Genomic DNA, 13,978 nt, shown 5'->3' on the forward strand with positions numbered 1-13,978 from the left:
ACTGACAACATGTCTCTTGTCATGCCAACGATACTTAGATATACCCAAGACATACTATTATTATTAATTACCTAGGTACTTTTTAACTCGTGCTGTGTGGAATGCCCAAACCACCAACAACTTCGCTAAACCTTTCTGCTCGAGATGCGAGGCACATTTCTGTGATTCAACATCCATCGGAGACTGCTTGGTGTCTGTCTGTCATGCTTATTTTCCCATCCCTATGCAAATTCCAATGCTGTGCAGGAAGGAGGACACATTAAGGGAACATAGTTTGCGAATGTTCAGTACGATGACTAAGAAAGAGTGTTGGCGACGATAGGTCGGTGAAATCAGTTGACGTTGATTAGAGACACAAGGTGCGCAAAGAATCCGGCGTTGTGGTCGATGAGATCTCGTCATCAATCCTACAGGAATGCCACAGCTCTGCCAATTCTGTTAGTATCTGAAACTGGAAAAATGAGGCGAGATATTGTGTCGGAAGAACTCTTACCCTGCAATACCTGCAACGACAGCGAGTCCTCCTGGGAACTCAGGTCGGTAGGCGGCACCAGTGAACGTTGATGGGGCAACTGAGGTCGAGGCGGGAGCAACGGTCTGAGTTGGCGCCTGGGGCTGTCCATCGCTGATCTGACTGACCGGAGCGCCCGTTGGTGCCTGAGGCTGTCCATCACTAATCTGGGTCACTGGTGTACCAGTAGGGGCTTGCGGTTGCCCGTCGCTGATCTGGCTGACGGGAGCGCCAGTAGGGGCTTGAGGTTGTCCGTCGCTGATCTGGGTGACGGGTGTACCGGTAGGAGCTTGAGGCTGGCCGTCGCTGATTTGGCTGACAGGCGCACCGGTGGGTGCCTGTGGTTGTCCATCACTGATCTGAGTAACGGGTGTGCCTGTAGGTGCTTGGGGCTGGCCATCACTAATCTGGCTCACAGGAGCGCCAGTAGGGGCCTGAGGTTGACCGTCACTGATTTGGGTGACTGGGGTGCCGGTAGCAGCTTGTGGCCTTGATTTGGTTAGCGAGAATGTCGGCAGGACTAAGATGATGGCAAACTTACTGGCCATCAGAGATCTGGGTGACAGGAGCACCAGTTGGAGCTTGTGGTCTTTGCAATATTAGTAAAGGGGTAAAGTAACGGTGAAGACACCGGAGAAGATGCTATACTTACTGGCCATCACTGATCTGGGAAACGGGGGTCCCGCTAGGAGCCTGTGGCTGTCCATCCGAGATTTGGGTGACGGGTACACCAGTAGTTGCTTGTGGTCTGTGAATGATTAGAACTGCTCGGACAACTAGACACCGGTGGTGAAGAGTGGTAGACTTACTGGCCATCGCTGATTTGAGTGACCGGTACACCAGTGGTAGCCTGGGGTCTGTCAAGGAGTCAGCGAACAATATTCAATGACGGTGACGCAGCCAGAGCAAATAGACGTGTACGTTAATTTCCGTCACAGGAGCATTCCGACCGCCACATTGAAGGGATACTTACTGTCCATCTGAGATCTGTGTGACAACCACCGAAGTGACCTGGGGTTGACCATCCGTGAGCTGAGAGACCGAAGGGACAACAGTCGTCACTGCCGGTTGACCATCTGTTGCTTGTGTCGCTGGTGGAGCGGAAGATCCGACCAGGGCGTAGATGTAGATCGGCACGCAATGGGGGGCCCAGTTGCGGTCGTACAGATTATAGAATGACCCACTCAGACATTGATACCAGATGGCAGAGCCACCCAGCGCAAGACTGGAATTAGAACAGATCGAAAACCCGCTTGTGTAGATAGCTCCGGCTTGGGGAGGTTCGTCAAACTGGAATTGAAAGTTGGAGGCAATATAGCCAGTCCGTCCCGCTTGATCTTTGAGGACGGAGTCGGCAAGAGTGAGTGTTAGAACTCCAGAGGTTTGACGCTGCACATGAGTTAGTTTGTTCTGTACATGAACGGACGATATTGTGAGCCAACCTCGGTCAGATCTCGTTTGGCTGCCGAGGACGAGACATTCACAACAGTAATCTGGAAGCTGCCGCTGAACGAGGGCTGGCAGCCATCAGGTGCTGGAGAGGACGGAGCTATCGCAGAGGTCACACCCTGCGGCATGGGCGAAGCCAGGGCGGAGACGGCCAAAGCCGTGAGGAGAGCGAAAGTACGCATGGCGGAGGTGTTGCGAGATGGGATTGCTTGTTGCTGACACGAGGGCTCGATCTCAACGAAGGTGGGCAGACGCTGAAGCGAATGATCAGTGTCCTACCAGAGGATTGGGAGTATACAACAAGCAACTTCTCGAGGAAGAAAGAAAGAAAAGAACGGCGACTGGGCGGGACGTTTTTTTATGAGAGCTCCGTGATGGCAGAAGCTCGCCAGAAGAAGACATCGAGGTTGTCCTAGCGGTTCCATGAGAGCCAATTCAGAGTCGATCATGCGTGAAGAGGTTGTCCGTGACAGCCGGTCAGTGGATGGACGTTGATGTTAGTGTCAGTTGTCCAATGCACGTTCTCTCCACCATATTCCCAACGCATCACTGTTCCAGGCGTAGCTTGAATCCAAAAGCGTGCTTGTTGGTCACCCCGCGTCCCGGTATGCGAATGGTGTGCTCGCTTGGATCGCCATTCGACGCCCACGTCTTGGCGATCGTCGTGCTGCAAAGAAGCTCCTCCTCAGTGAGCTTCGTTGATTTGGCATGTCCGCGTCCTCAGAGAAAAGTCTGATTGAGTGGTCATGACCAAAGCATAGACGTCGGAAAGAAAGCTCGCTGCCCCACACCGTTCTGTACCTCCGAGATCAGTCGATGACGAAATAGACTCGGGAAGCCGCGGGGACTCGTGTAACATCTGAGACATGGAGCATGAGATGGTGCATATGAAACCTCCTTCAGCGTCTTTTGCCGGCCAATTCGATGTGTCGATGCGGGGAACGAACTAGAGAAGGATCGCTAAGGTTTTGGTATGGTGTGATTCCGACCTGTCAAAGATGTCGTCGGCGTCGAGGCTGCAACTCCCGCTTGTTGAGATGCGAGCGAGGAAGCTCAGGGGAGTCGGCCATTTGCAAAGTTGTCGAGGTTGTAACTCCTCCTCTTGACTTGCTCCATTCCATATAGCCTTCTGAATTCACTTTCCATCGACCGGAAAGTCTGAGTTGACTGGAGGGAGGGGGGATGACTTTGGAGGTTGCATTAGTGTCCTGTGCGTTAAGCTGCAAGGACGGCAAAACTCCTGCAACTGTTACTCCGCAGTTTCTGATGCTTGTTGGCCGCCTTTCCCGAAATGGACCAAGCTCAGTCACGTGAATCATCCACTTGCAACGTTGAGTGACACTTTGATCCGAGTGTATTTGCCTGCGTAAGGCGACGGGGTACTTGTAAAGTGTACTAACCAAATCCTAGCAGGGTGTCCTCGGAACGAGTTCTCCCTACCTCCATCTACGTCTCGTATCAACCAAAGCTGCCTCGCTAAAATGCGGGTACCGAACGTCATCGACGGGCCTCGGCCCTAGATGTACGTCTCAGTGGTGCATCCAGGGGCCCGCATCAAAACTACTTCGTACGTCTATCATGGCTCCAGAAGTTCCTGCATCCATTTCATCTCCACCGCACTCACACCACGGGCATAGGCCTTTGTGCCTGTGTACACAAACTCGTTATACATAATACCCTCGTATTTCCTTGGCGGGGTCTTGCCACTAGGGCCTTGACCTCCAGAGGTATACGAAGGCAGGGAGAACAATACGCTGCTTGGATGAATGGCCACAACTTGGTTCGTGAGGATGGTCCGATAGCTCCCGTCGGGACAAAGGCGCGCAACATTGGGGTGGAAGCCGGTCATGATGCACTTGAGGATCCGAGTGGTTGGACTGGTCTTGTCACCATCCCGCATTGGATTGACTTTCCGTGGTCCTTTTCCACCCATTTTGCTCTCGGCTTCGTTCTTGCGCTGGTATCGGTCCATCAGCGCAGTAAGCTGTTTCCTGACATCCATGGCGCCGCTCATGGCCCGGTGCGAGATGAACCGCTCTTCACACCAGCGACGGCGATCTGTATTTTCAGCCACATATGCCTGGATAGTGGCTAGGAGGGTGAGATGGTCCCCTTCACGTCGAAAGAGATGTCGTCGTGCTTGCTGTGCACGACCTTCTGCGGAGTCTTCTTCAGCATCCGAGTCACTGTGGCCAGATGGTTTGGAGGTAGGTTTGACAAAGTCGCCGGATGTCGTAGCAGATGGACGGTTATGGATGTTGAGGAAGATATTCTCAACACTCAATGCTGAAACGATATCAATAATCTCCTCGACACAATCGTATGCTGGGTCTGCGCTGGCAAGGAGGACTCTCGCCAAGCTCGCAGGCAATGGTAAGACGCTCATCTCTCGTCCCAGACGTGTGATCTGCCCGTTCGAGGTGTCCAATGCAGAGAGCTGGAGGAGATGTATCATCGCCCTCTCGAGAGCCCTTCGTGGCGGAGCTGTCAGGAATGGGAAGTCCCCCAAAGTGTCAATCGAGTGCGCCTTGAGTGTGAGTGCAAGCTGACTGAGGTCGCAGCGCAGGATTTCAGGTTCGGTATCCTGGGCCAGTTGGTAGTAATCCGCTTCAGTGTACAACCTGTATGCAGTTCCCGGGGCATCTCGCCCGGCTCGTCCAGATCGCTGATTGGCGGAACTGCGAGAGATGGGCACTGTCAGTAGAGTGTCCAAATTTAGGGAAGGGCGAAAGAGTCGCTGCTTCGCCTTTCCGGTGTCAATTACATATCGAATTCCAGGCACCGTGACACTGGTCTCGGCGATGTTTGTTGCTAATATCACCTTGCGTGTCAACTTCGGTGTTGGTTGGAAGACACGTTGTTGCACGTTCGAAGGTAAAGCTGCGTAAAGTGGGAGGATGAGGATTTTGGGAAGCGTCGCAGCCTGCTTGGGGTCTCTCTGAACCGAGAGTGACCACGAACTCACAAGACCGAGCAGAGATTCGACGGTTTCTTGACCAGTGAGAAACACGAGTATATCGCCTGGTAGAGGACTGTGGGTGTGGATGTCCAGGATTCGCTGATATGCCGCATCGATGACATCTGGCACTGACGTTGGCGTGTAGTTGACGGTTACAGGATATTGACGGCCTTTGATGAAAAGCGATGTTGCTTTGCAGGAGCTGTCAGTCCTAGACTTATCCTTCGCAACACTATTGCTGTTGGCAGGGTCGGGCTTGGTATCTTTTCTGTCAACAGCATCTGTTTCATCAGAGAAACCAGACCAGTCGTCTTCTGCTCCATGAGACTCGACATCGACATCGGGTTGACCTTCGTGCTTTTCCTGACTCGTGCTGAAGAAGTTTTGAATCTTCTCCATGTCTGCCGTCGCACTCATGACCACAACCTTCAATGGAATGCCACCCCTGCCATCCTTCTTGTTTCTCAGATCCTGCATCCTTCTGAGAAAGCCCAACACCAGATCCACATTGACGCCGCGCTCGTGAACCTCGTCCACCACGACGGCCGAGTACTCCCTCAACCAAGGATCCCGCAGCATCTCTTGTAGAAGCATGCCCTCTGTCAAAAACTTGATCCTCGTCGAGGGACTCGTGCTGTTCTCGAACCGCACAGAGTACCCGACTTCAGATGCAGGACTCGAATTTCCCAGCGGCGTGCCCATCTCCTCGGCCACACGACGAGCAAGGGAGATCGCCGCGACTCTCCGGGGTTGTGTGATGGCAATGCACCCTCCAACATTGACGCCCCCGCTGGTCTTCCTCTTTTGGCACCATGGTTCGTTCACCAGGAACTGTGGAATCTGCGTCGACTTGCCCGACCCTGTCTCTCCGACAAGTAGCAGCACATCATGATCCCTGACCTTCTGGCGTATCTGATCGACGCTGCTGTAAATGGGTAATTTTTGTCTGGCTGGCATTAAAAGACGAGCCCGCTCTCTCAAGCTCAGGGTCTTGCTACCGCCCTTCAGGCTGTCGTCCTTCCCTTGCCGTTCCCCAAAATCGACAGTCTTACCTGTCGGCCCATTCTGTGCAGATTTAGACCTATGGCGTTCCAACTTGTCCTTTACTGATGCGGACTTTGACGGGAATGCTTCATCTGCAGATCTCTTGGTTCCTTTGCGGAGCATCGTTTTTTCTTTCTTGCACCCCAGTGCTGATGTGAGTTTTGCAATGTGCGTTCTTTTCGCTATACATGAGGGACAGGAGGGACACCGCGCAGCGCTGAGCAAATAAAAGCACCCAAAACGCCCGAAATTACCCAGTACATCGAATGATAGATGTGTCTGGCAAGCGATGGCAAAAACAAAATTTCTTTTCAGCCTCGTCACGTTTTCCCCACAGGCTTGGCACCGAAACAAGGTCCGTTTTCCAACCAGATTCAAAACCGGACACGGTACTCGGTATATGGAACCTTTCTACAAGAGAGCTCGGGCTAAACGGACTTGGGAAGTGCACATTGTTTGGCGAGTTTTAACGTTAACAATTACTATAGTTCGGTGGAGACTTGCGGCTTCAATCGATGCACCAGAGTATAATTGCATGTGGAATTCTCTGGCTGAACGGAGCAAGCGGTGGTTTTACATGGTTCTTTTTGTACATCATCCAAGTCTCTATTCTTTGGATGTCTTCATATCAGAGCCTGCCCTCTAAACATAGCCTCCCTAACTTCCCTGATCACGTCCTTTCGATCTTTGCCTCCCATTAGCACAATCCCTCTTCCTCGCCGATTCATCCTGCCCATCCGTCCTAACCGGTGGACAAAGTCGATTGTAGTATGCGGAACATCATACAATACCACGTGTCGGACTGCGAGGGTATCGACGCCGCGTGAACCAAGGTCGGTGGTCACGAGAACCTTAACGTCCGGGAGATGCCTTGTAGGTCTGGATGTTTGGGTTGGGTTTGCCCCAGAAGTCGCAGGGGTAGATGAACGGTCGAAAGGAACAAAGTCTTTGAACAATTTCTTGGAGCCCGAAGCTGGGGAGGAGAACGGCTTAGAAGAGCCCGCGACGCGCTCAACAGAGGTGAATGTTGCGAGGATTTCAGCTTGACGCTGCTCCGTAGTATCTCTCGTTAGCGCGACGGCTTCGATTCCCTTTGTTACAAGAAACCGGGCAACTTCTTCCGCCTTTTCGCGTTCGTTGACAAAGACAAGGATGTGCTTCACTGTATTTCTGGGGTTAAGGTCTTCGTGTACAGCCTTCCCAAGTGTCCAAATCACGTCGGCACACGCCAGATCGCGACTGCCACGGTAGGGATCTTTGTCGATATCCACAGCACCCAATTGAACTCGACGCGGAATCGTATGTAGTTTAGGTGTAACGATGCGTTTGCAATCGGGGAACCTCTTGTCAATGAACCTGTCAAGACTGTTTGGAATAGTGGCCGAGCAGAGGACCAGTTGCTTCAATGAAGGGGCGGCACGATCGATGATTTCGCACGTTGTCTCGCTGAAAGAGCGGTCAAAAAGGGAGTCGGCCTCATCCATGACGAGGTATTGAATGCGGGACAGGATATTTGGCTCCTTTTTGGCGATGCTGGCGATCAAATGAGGAGAGGAAACTAGTATATCTATGCCCTGGGGGTTGAAGAGGCGGTTGCGAATGACAGTGGGTGTATTGGAGGAAGAAATGCCCGCAGAGCGATATTTGACTGTGTGGCCGATAACTTTGACCACCTTCGTGACCTGCGCAACGAGTTCGGACGAGGGAAGGAGGATGAGGGCGCGAGGCCGGCCCATAGATTGGTTTGATGGTAATTCATCGGTTTCGGAAGGGTCTGCTTCGAAAACGCGGTTCTTGTCTCTCTCTTCACTTTCTTCAACCCTGCGGGCTTCCCGCTCGAGCTCTTCGTTGCGATCCGCCTCTTCTTGTTGTTTGACGGCATTGATGACGGGTAGTAGGTACGCCAGCGTCTTCCCTGAGCCAGTCTCTGCCGCGAGAAGGAATGTCTTGTATTTATTCTGGGTAGGCATCCCGTCTACATCCACCTGCTTCTGTTTTTGATACTCGCCCTTTTTACTGAGGAGCGCGGGAATTGCCAGCTTTTGTACAGGTGTGGGCGTATACTCTGTCAGATGTGGCAGGACTTGGGTGTAGATAGAGTCAACGACCGAAGGCATCAATCCCAGCTCTTCAAAGGACTCGATTTTCTCCATTTGCTGCTTGAGTTTCGTGCGTTGCCCGTAGGATAGGGGAGTTAGGATCTGCTGCATTTTTAATGCGTGGAAGAGCGGTCGTTCGTCTTTGTCCCTTTTCTCTTTCTTCTTGAAGGACGAAGTCGATGGAACAGCAACATCACCCTGCTCGTTACGAGGGGCTGCAGTGTTCGTGCGCAACTTGGTTGCGGCGGCTCGCTCTTTGAGCTTCGATCTAAGGGCCATTCCGACCCGGGTCGGAACCGCTCGAGGTGGTCTTGTAACAGGTAATCGTGCCACAGTTTGATTCATTCCCGCAAATGGACCTGCTGTGTCCCTCTTCGCAATCCTTCTGCTCGCGTCTGTCTTCCCAACATCTTGTGTAAGGGTCATTCTGGAAGGTTTTCTCCGTTGGCGCATGGCTAGTGCCATATACCTCTGAGGCTGCCATCGTCGCGTTGGTGGCCTAAGCGCAGAAATTAATGTTCGAAACTGGCAAGAAGGGCATATGGCGGCGGAGGACGACATCGACGGATTATGGCGAAAAGCTGTCGAAAATGGAGGAAGGTATAGAGACCATCCAACAGCACCGTTGTGATATTGAAACTTTTTTTTCCCCTGCGTAGCGCGGTCTCGCGGTCCACTGTAGTTTAGGCGAGGACACCCCTGCAAATCCGGCGCCACAGGTTGGGGTGTGTCTCAGGTGGACATCACCGCCAGGGTGTTGCCTAGCAACCGATGGTGTCGTGGGCTTTGTTGTTGTTCCCCAGTAAAATCGCCGTGGGGCGGCCACTTAAGTTTCGCATATACCATCAGACAAACGTTGAAGATTAACACTCTCATCGAGATACTTCTCTGCTGACTACTTCTTCTTCAAAGGGTGGTCTCGATTGTGGTCGCAGTTAGGCAGTTAAACTGTAGCTCACAGTCCCTTTGCCACAGCGTTTATTGCTATCATTTCTACCTACCCGCAGCTGGTCTGCCTCATCAGGCTCAGCACAGACATTCTGCCATTCTTTCCAACTTCGCGCGCTACCCATCGATCGATTCTTCATTCCTCAACTCGGTCAACCATTGCCTGATTGATTGTCTGAGCTCGACATCTGATACATACACAAAGCCATTGTCGAGCTCTTCTGCCCGATGCTATGGCCACCGAGGTAAAGACGAAACTTGTCGAGATTGACCTTGTTGTGCTCATCCTCTATTTCAGGTCCCACCTTTGCGCATCCAAAAGGGCGGCGGAAATGGGCTCAGCTCTTCGCCATCTAAACTGCCGCGAATAAGTAATCGTCCTCTTTCCGAACTGAGCCCTATGGCAATTCGCAGAAACTCTCCAAGTTTCCCGCAACCAAAGGTATGTCGGTCACCATCAGACCAAGCCGAAATCTGATCCATTCGCAGGGCAAGCTACTCTCAAACGAAACCTCTCCAATAGGCTCTTCACCTTTTTCTTCGAGTTCACCACGTCTGTTTTGGCAGGGCCGCGATCCCAGCTCTCCTGCGAGAGAAAACACCGAAACTCCTCCTGCCTCCTCCCCGCCAAAGCGCTCCTCCATTGAGAACCTAAAGAAGGCCTCGAGGGTGAAAAACAGCAGCATGTTTGCCCTCGAGCAGAGTACTCACTATGATCCTTCGCGTCCATCGATTCTTGACGGTCGCCCTCAGAGCATGCAGTTTCTACGGCAGTCCTCGCCAGTTCGAAGTCCCGATGCTGTGCGAAAAGAAAACATTGCCCCACTGGACAAGGTCTCATCGTTTCAATCGCAAGAGAAGCAGCAACAGGAGGAAGCTAAAGATACAACCAATCCAGTCACCCCTCTCTCGCCAAGTCGATTGAACAGCTCGCCAGCAAAGTCGTCCCTGTCAAAGAAAACCGGGTCAGCATTCAGAAGCAGTGGCTTTAACCCTGAGACTGGCATTTGGGAAGACGATGACGACTTTCGAGACAGACAACTGCCGGCTGGCCGTGGGTTGCACCGTCATCAAAAAAGTGTTACTTTTGACCAGGCGCCTCCACAGATCAATGAGTACGAGATGACTACACCAGCTCCTTCGTCAATTGCGTCCGGATCGCGCGAGGGTAGCTATGAGTCCACCGATGAGGACGACGAGGATGATGAGGACGAGGAGGCAAGCTTGGAGAGGGTTTCGTCAATGGATCACGACGACAGCTTTGACGCGTCCCTTGAGGACACTGAGAAGACACCAGTGGTTCTGCCCGAGGACTGGCGCTTTATGAGCCCCGAGAATGCCAACACTGACCTGTCTCATCTTGAAGAAGACGTCTTCGAAGATGACTGCGGCAGTCCTGCCCCGACCGCCCAGCCAAGTATTCCATCTTACCGCCCTCATCAGACAAGTGCAAGCTCAATCGACTCTAACGGACAGTCTCGCCCTCTCCCACCGCTTCCGCCCATGATCGGATCACAAGGCCACTCCAGGTCTGACAGCTTGTCCGGCGCCTTTGAGCGTATAAGCGTCGCATCACGATCTCTTCCAAGCACACCATTGGCAGCCAGCTTTTCAAAGGCGGACATTCAAAAGATCGGGAGTGGGAGTTCCCTGTCAGCGGATGACAGATTGAGATTGATGGCACTCCAGGAACAGGAGAGAGAACGTCGGATGAGGCGAATGGCTTCCAAAGACGCTGTCCCCTCTCGGAGCACCAGTAATGAAGACTCGCTTGCTGGCGATTCACAGCCAATCCAGTCTGGATCGGGAAACTCGACCCCACAGCTGTCAAGGGCATCGATCCTTGAAGGTCTGCGTGGTCGAGTCGGCGTTGGTAGTCGAGAAGGCAGCGAGGAGATTGCAGAGACGACTCAACAGCGGGATCTCCCCTCTCTTGATCCTGATGTTCCAATACCCTCATTGGAGGATCCGACACAGCCACGTATCAAAATGGAGGAGGATGAAGAGCCTGACCTGTACTCCATCCCGGATATGTACATGGGACGTACTGCTTCCGGTTCAGACGTTAGCACCAACCATGATGACGACCTCACAAGCCAATATTCGCAACCCTCACAAGCATCTTTTTTCCCTCAAATGGCTGAGGAAGGAGACGACACTCCCAAAGCACAGAGTCCAGCTCGAGAGTTGAACGCAAAGCCCACAACGACTGAACGTGTGTCTTTGCCAGATTTCACTGACTTTGGCGACACAAGCAGTTTCGATATCGGCCTGGCTCCGTATCTGACCCAGAAGGACGAGAGTGCGAAACCAGCCACCGTTGTCGCGGCACCATCTCAACTGCCAGACCTCGCTGCTCTCCGCCAGTCAATTCAGCGGCCATACACTCCGGAAGTTCAGCTCACATCATTCCAAAGCCCCCCAAAATCCAGCCCAGAACATGCAGCACCAGGAACCCCTGATTCTGTGGTTAGACACCCCGTCGAACATGCAGAGTCGCCTAGCCATGTCAGCATGGACCCAAGAGTGGATGAGTTGGCTGGACAAGCACAAAGTGACCGTTCAATTAGCCCCTCCGACACGGGTTCGGTTTTGGTGCACGAGAAGGAGATGTCTCCTGTGTCCCCTATCTCGGACACTTTCGATCAAAGCGCCGAAATAGCACAGAATAATTCCACGCTTCCGGAAGCAGCAGATGAGAAGCAACCCGAAGCAGACAAGAAAGAAGGCGAAAAGAAGCGGACTAGCAGCCTGCTGCCGTTAGATATCCCCCACACAGGATTGGACGAAGGCCTGGGATTGGGTCTCGAGAAGGAATTTGACCGGGTAGTAGAAGCCCAAAAGGTAGAGTTTGAACTCTCATTGCAACGTCTTTATTACCCTTTTCACGGACGATTCCCCTCCAGTGAGCTGCCCGAGGCAATGGAGTTGAAAGGAGGCAACCCTATGGAGAACATCCCTGTTCTCCCCAAACCTCGTGGAGCGCGTCCCCTACGTGCGGCACATGTTGTTATTTCTCCCGACAGATGTATTGATGAAGAGTCATTTGCTAATCGAGCTGGCCGTCGACAGAGAGGATACCTGATGAGACAAAACACCAAGATTGTCGTCGCCAGCGAACGGATCTCTCAAGATGAGTGCAGATCTCCTGGCCTTCCGGGGACTGAAGATGGTCTGCTCGGCGTCCCCGCGGAAGCTAACCACGTTCATGCATCACCGCGCAAGACGAGTCAGCCCACCTGGACTGCTGAGCCATGGAACGGTAAGGTTCGGCGTAAGAGTATTCGAGTTGGCGGGGAAAAGGCTGTCAGTAAGAGGAAGCCAGTCGAGGGGCCTGTGCCGCCTCTTCCAGGACAAGCAAGCAATGCGCAGGAGGGCCTTGACGCTGTTGCTGAAGATGACATCGGAGAGGAAGAGGAGTGGGAGGATGGAGCCGAACGTGGCCGACTTTTTGTCAAGGTGGTCGGTGTCAAGGACCTGCAGATGCCATTTCCCCAACGTAAGCTGTTTCCTGATTCTATTAGGGAGTTGATGCTGATCACGAATAGACGAACGCACTTTCTTTGCCCTCACGCTCGACAATGGTATGCACTGTGTGACGACAGCTTGGCTCGATCTGGCTCGAAGTGCACCTATTGGACAGGAATTTGAGCTGATTGTCCTCAATGAGCTTGAATTCCAACTCACACTGCAGATGAAATTGGAGGAGCCAAAAGTGGAACGGCCGCAATCGCCATCGAAACCGCCCGCATCGCCTAAGAAGCAAGGAGCCTTCGGGAGGTTGTTTGGGTCGCCCAAGAAGAAGAAGGAGTCGGAAGTGCGAGCTCAGCAAGAAGCCCAGGCGGTCAGAAGGCCAGTGACACCACCTTCAGCATATGAACTGGTTCAAGGCCTGGTGGCCAAGGACGGCTCCTTTGCTCGAGCTTACATTTCGCTCAGCGAGCATGAAAAGCACGCATACGGCAGACCGTACACGGTGGACATCACCTGCTTCAACGAGTGGGCGATGGAAGAAGTCCATGTGGGTAGTTCGAGGAGCAAGAAGAGCGTGACGCAGCTCCAGCGTCGGCCGCCTTATGAAATTGGCAAACTCGAACTCCAGTTGTTGTATGTGCCGAAACCGAGAGGAGCCAAGGACGATGACATGCCCAAGAGTATGAATGGCGCGATTCGGGCCTTGCGGGAGGCTGAAGAACGTCTGGCACAACAAGCAACTATCCAGGAGTTTGAGGGTTACCTGAGCCAACAGGGAGGCGATTGTCCGGTTTGTGGAGGCCCATTGAAAAAACTATTGAGGGAAGTATGCTGACGAATCTTAGTACTGGAGACGACGGTTTTTCAAGCTCGCCGGAACCAAGTTCACTGCATTCCATGAAACAACGCTTCAACCCCGGGCAACCATCAACCTTGCGAAAGCTACGCGGCTCATTGACGACAAGACGGCGTTGACGCAGAGAGAGACTTCAACCAAGGGAGGTGGACGGCGCAAGAGTGGGTTCGCGGAAGAGGAAGAAGGATACATGTTTGTGGAGGAAGGATTCCGCATCCGCTTTGCCAACGGAGAAGTTATCGACTTCTATGCCGATTCGACAGCCGAGAAAGAGCAATGGATGCAAGCGCTGTCGCAGGTCGTGGGCAAAGGCGCCCAGAGCAGCTCGGCCCCGGTTAAAGGATGGGCAGAAATGGTGCTCCGGCGGGAGAAAAAGATGAAGACAGCAGCAGGCGCAGTGCAACGGCCCAAGGCCGGTCACCAACGAACGGAGACGTACCATGCCGGTGGCGGAATGGGCCAGACGCACAGTCCCATGAAGGGGACGGTGGGACGTGAGGAGCGGCATCGAAAGACCAAGAGTATGTATGCGTGAGGAGGAACGAGACTAATAATGAGGACGATCGAGTTGATGGTTGATGGGGTGGCAAGGGAATGGATGCTTGAAGGACATCAAGGGTTGTTTTGAATATGGCTGG

General features: G+C 53.0%; 4 protein-coding genes across 4 annotated transcripts; 1 reads left to right on the forward strand and 3 right to left on the reverse strand.

Moving 5' to 3' along the window:
* Window positions 1-407: 407 nt before the first annotated feature.
* Window positions 408-2,142, reverse strand: AYO20_07034 (hypothetical protein; the record flags this gene model as incomplete). The annotated part of the gene is made up of 7 exons (XM_022645322.1): window positions 408-426; window positions 494-1,000; window positions 1,053-1,100; window positions 1,164-1,259; window positions 1,321-1,368; window positions 1,485-1,900; window positions 1,954-2,142. The coding sequence occupies 7 exons, from the start codon at window positions 2,140-2,142 to the stop codon at window positions 408-410; spliced, it is 1,323 nt and encodes a 440-aa protein (XP_022498708.1).
* Window positions 2,143-3,536: 1,394 nt separating this feature from the next.
* On the reverse strand, window positions 3,537-6,086 carry AYO20_07035 (hypothetical protein; the record flags this gene model as incomplete). Its single annotated transcript, XM_022645323.1, has 1 exon — window positions 3,537-6,086. One exon carries the CDS (start codon window positions 6,084-6,086, stop codon window positions 3,537-3,539), a length of 2,550 nt encoding a protein of 849 aa, XP_022498709.1.
* Window positions 6,087-6,586: 500 nt separating this feature from the next.
* Window positions 6,587-8,341, reverse strand: AYO20_07036 (hypothetical protein; the record flags this gene model as incomplete). The annotated part of the gene is made up of 1 exon (XM_022645324.1): window positions 6,587-8,341. One exon carries the CDS (start codon window positions 8,339-8,341, stop codon window positions 6,587-6,589), a length of 1,755 nt encoding a protein of 584 aa, XP_022498710.1.
* Window positions 8,342-9,243: 902 nt separating this feature from the next.
* On the forward strand, window positions 9,244-13,875 carry AYO20_07037 (hypothetical protein; the record flags this gene model as incomplete). The annotated part of the gene is made up of 5 exons (XM_022645325.1): window positions 9,244-9,255; window positions 9,309-9,452; window positions 9,500-12,509; window positions 12,559-13,274; window positions 13,330-13,875. 5 exons carry the CDS (start codon window positions 9,244-9,246, stop codon window positions 13,873-13,875), a joined length of 4,428 nt encoding a protein of 1,475 aa, XP_022498711.1.
* Window positions 13,876-13,978: the final 103 nt, after the last annotated feature.

Source organism: Fonsecaea nubica, assembly GCF_001646965.1.
Source record: "Fonsecaea nubica strain CBS 269.64 chromosome Unknown Scaff47, whole genome shotgun sequence".
Taxonomy (NCBI): domain Eukaryota; kingdom Fungi; phylum Ascomycota; class Eurotiomycetes; order Chaetothyriales; family Herpotrichiellaceae; genus Fonsecaea; species Fonsecaea nubica.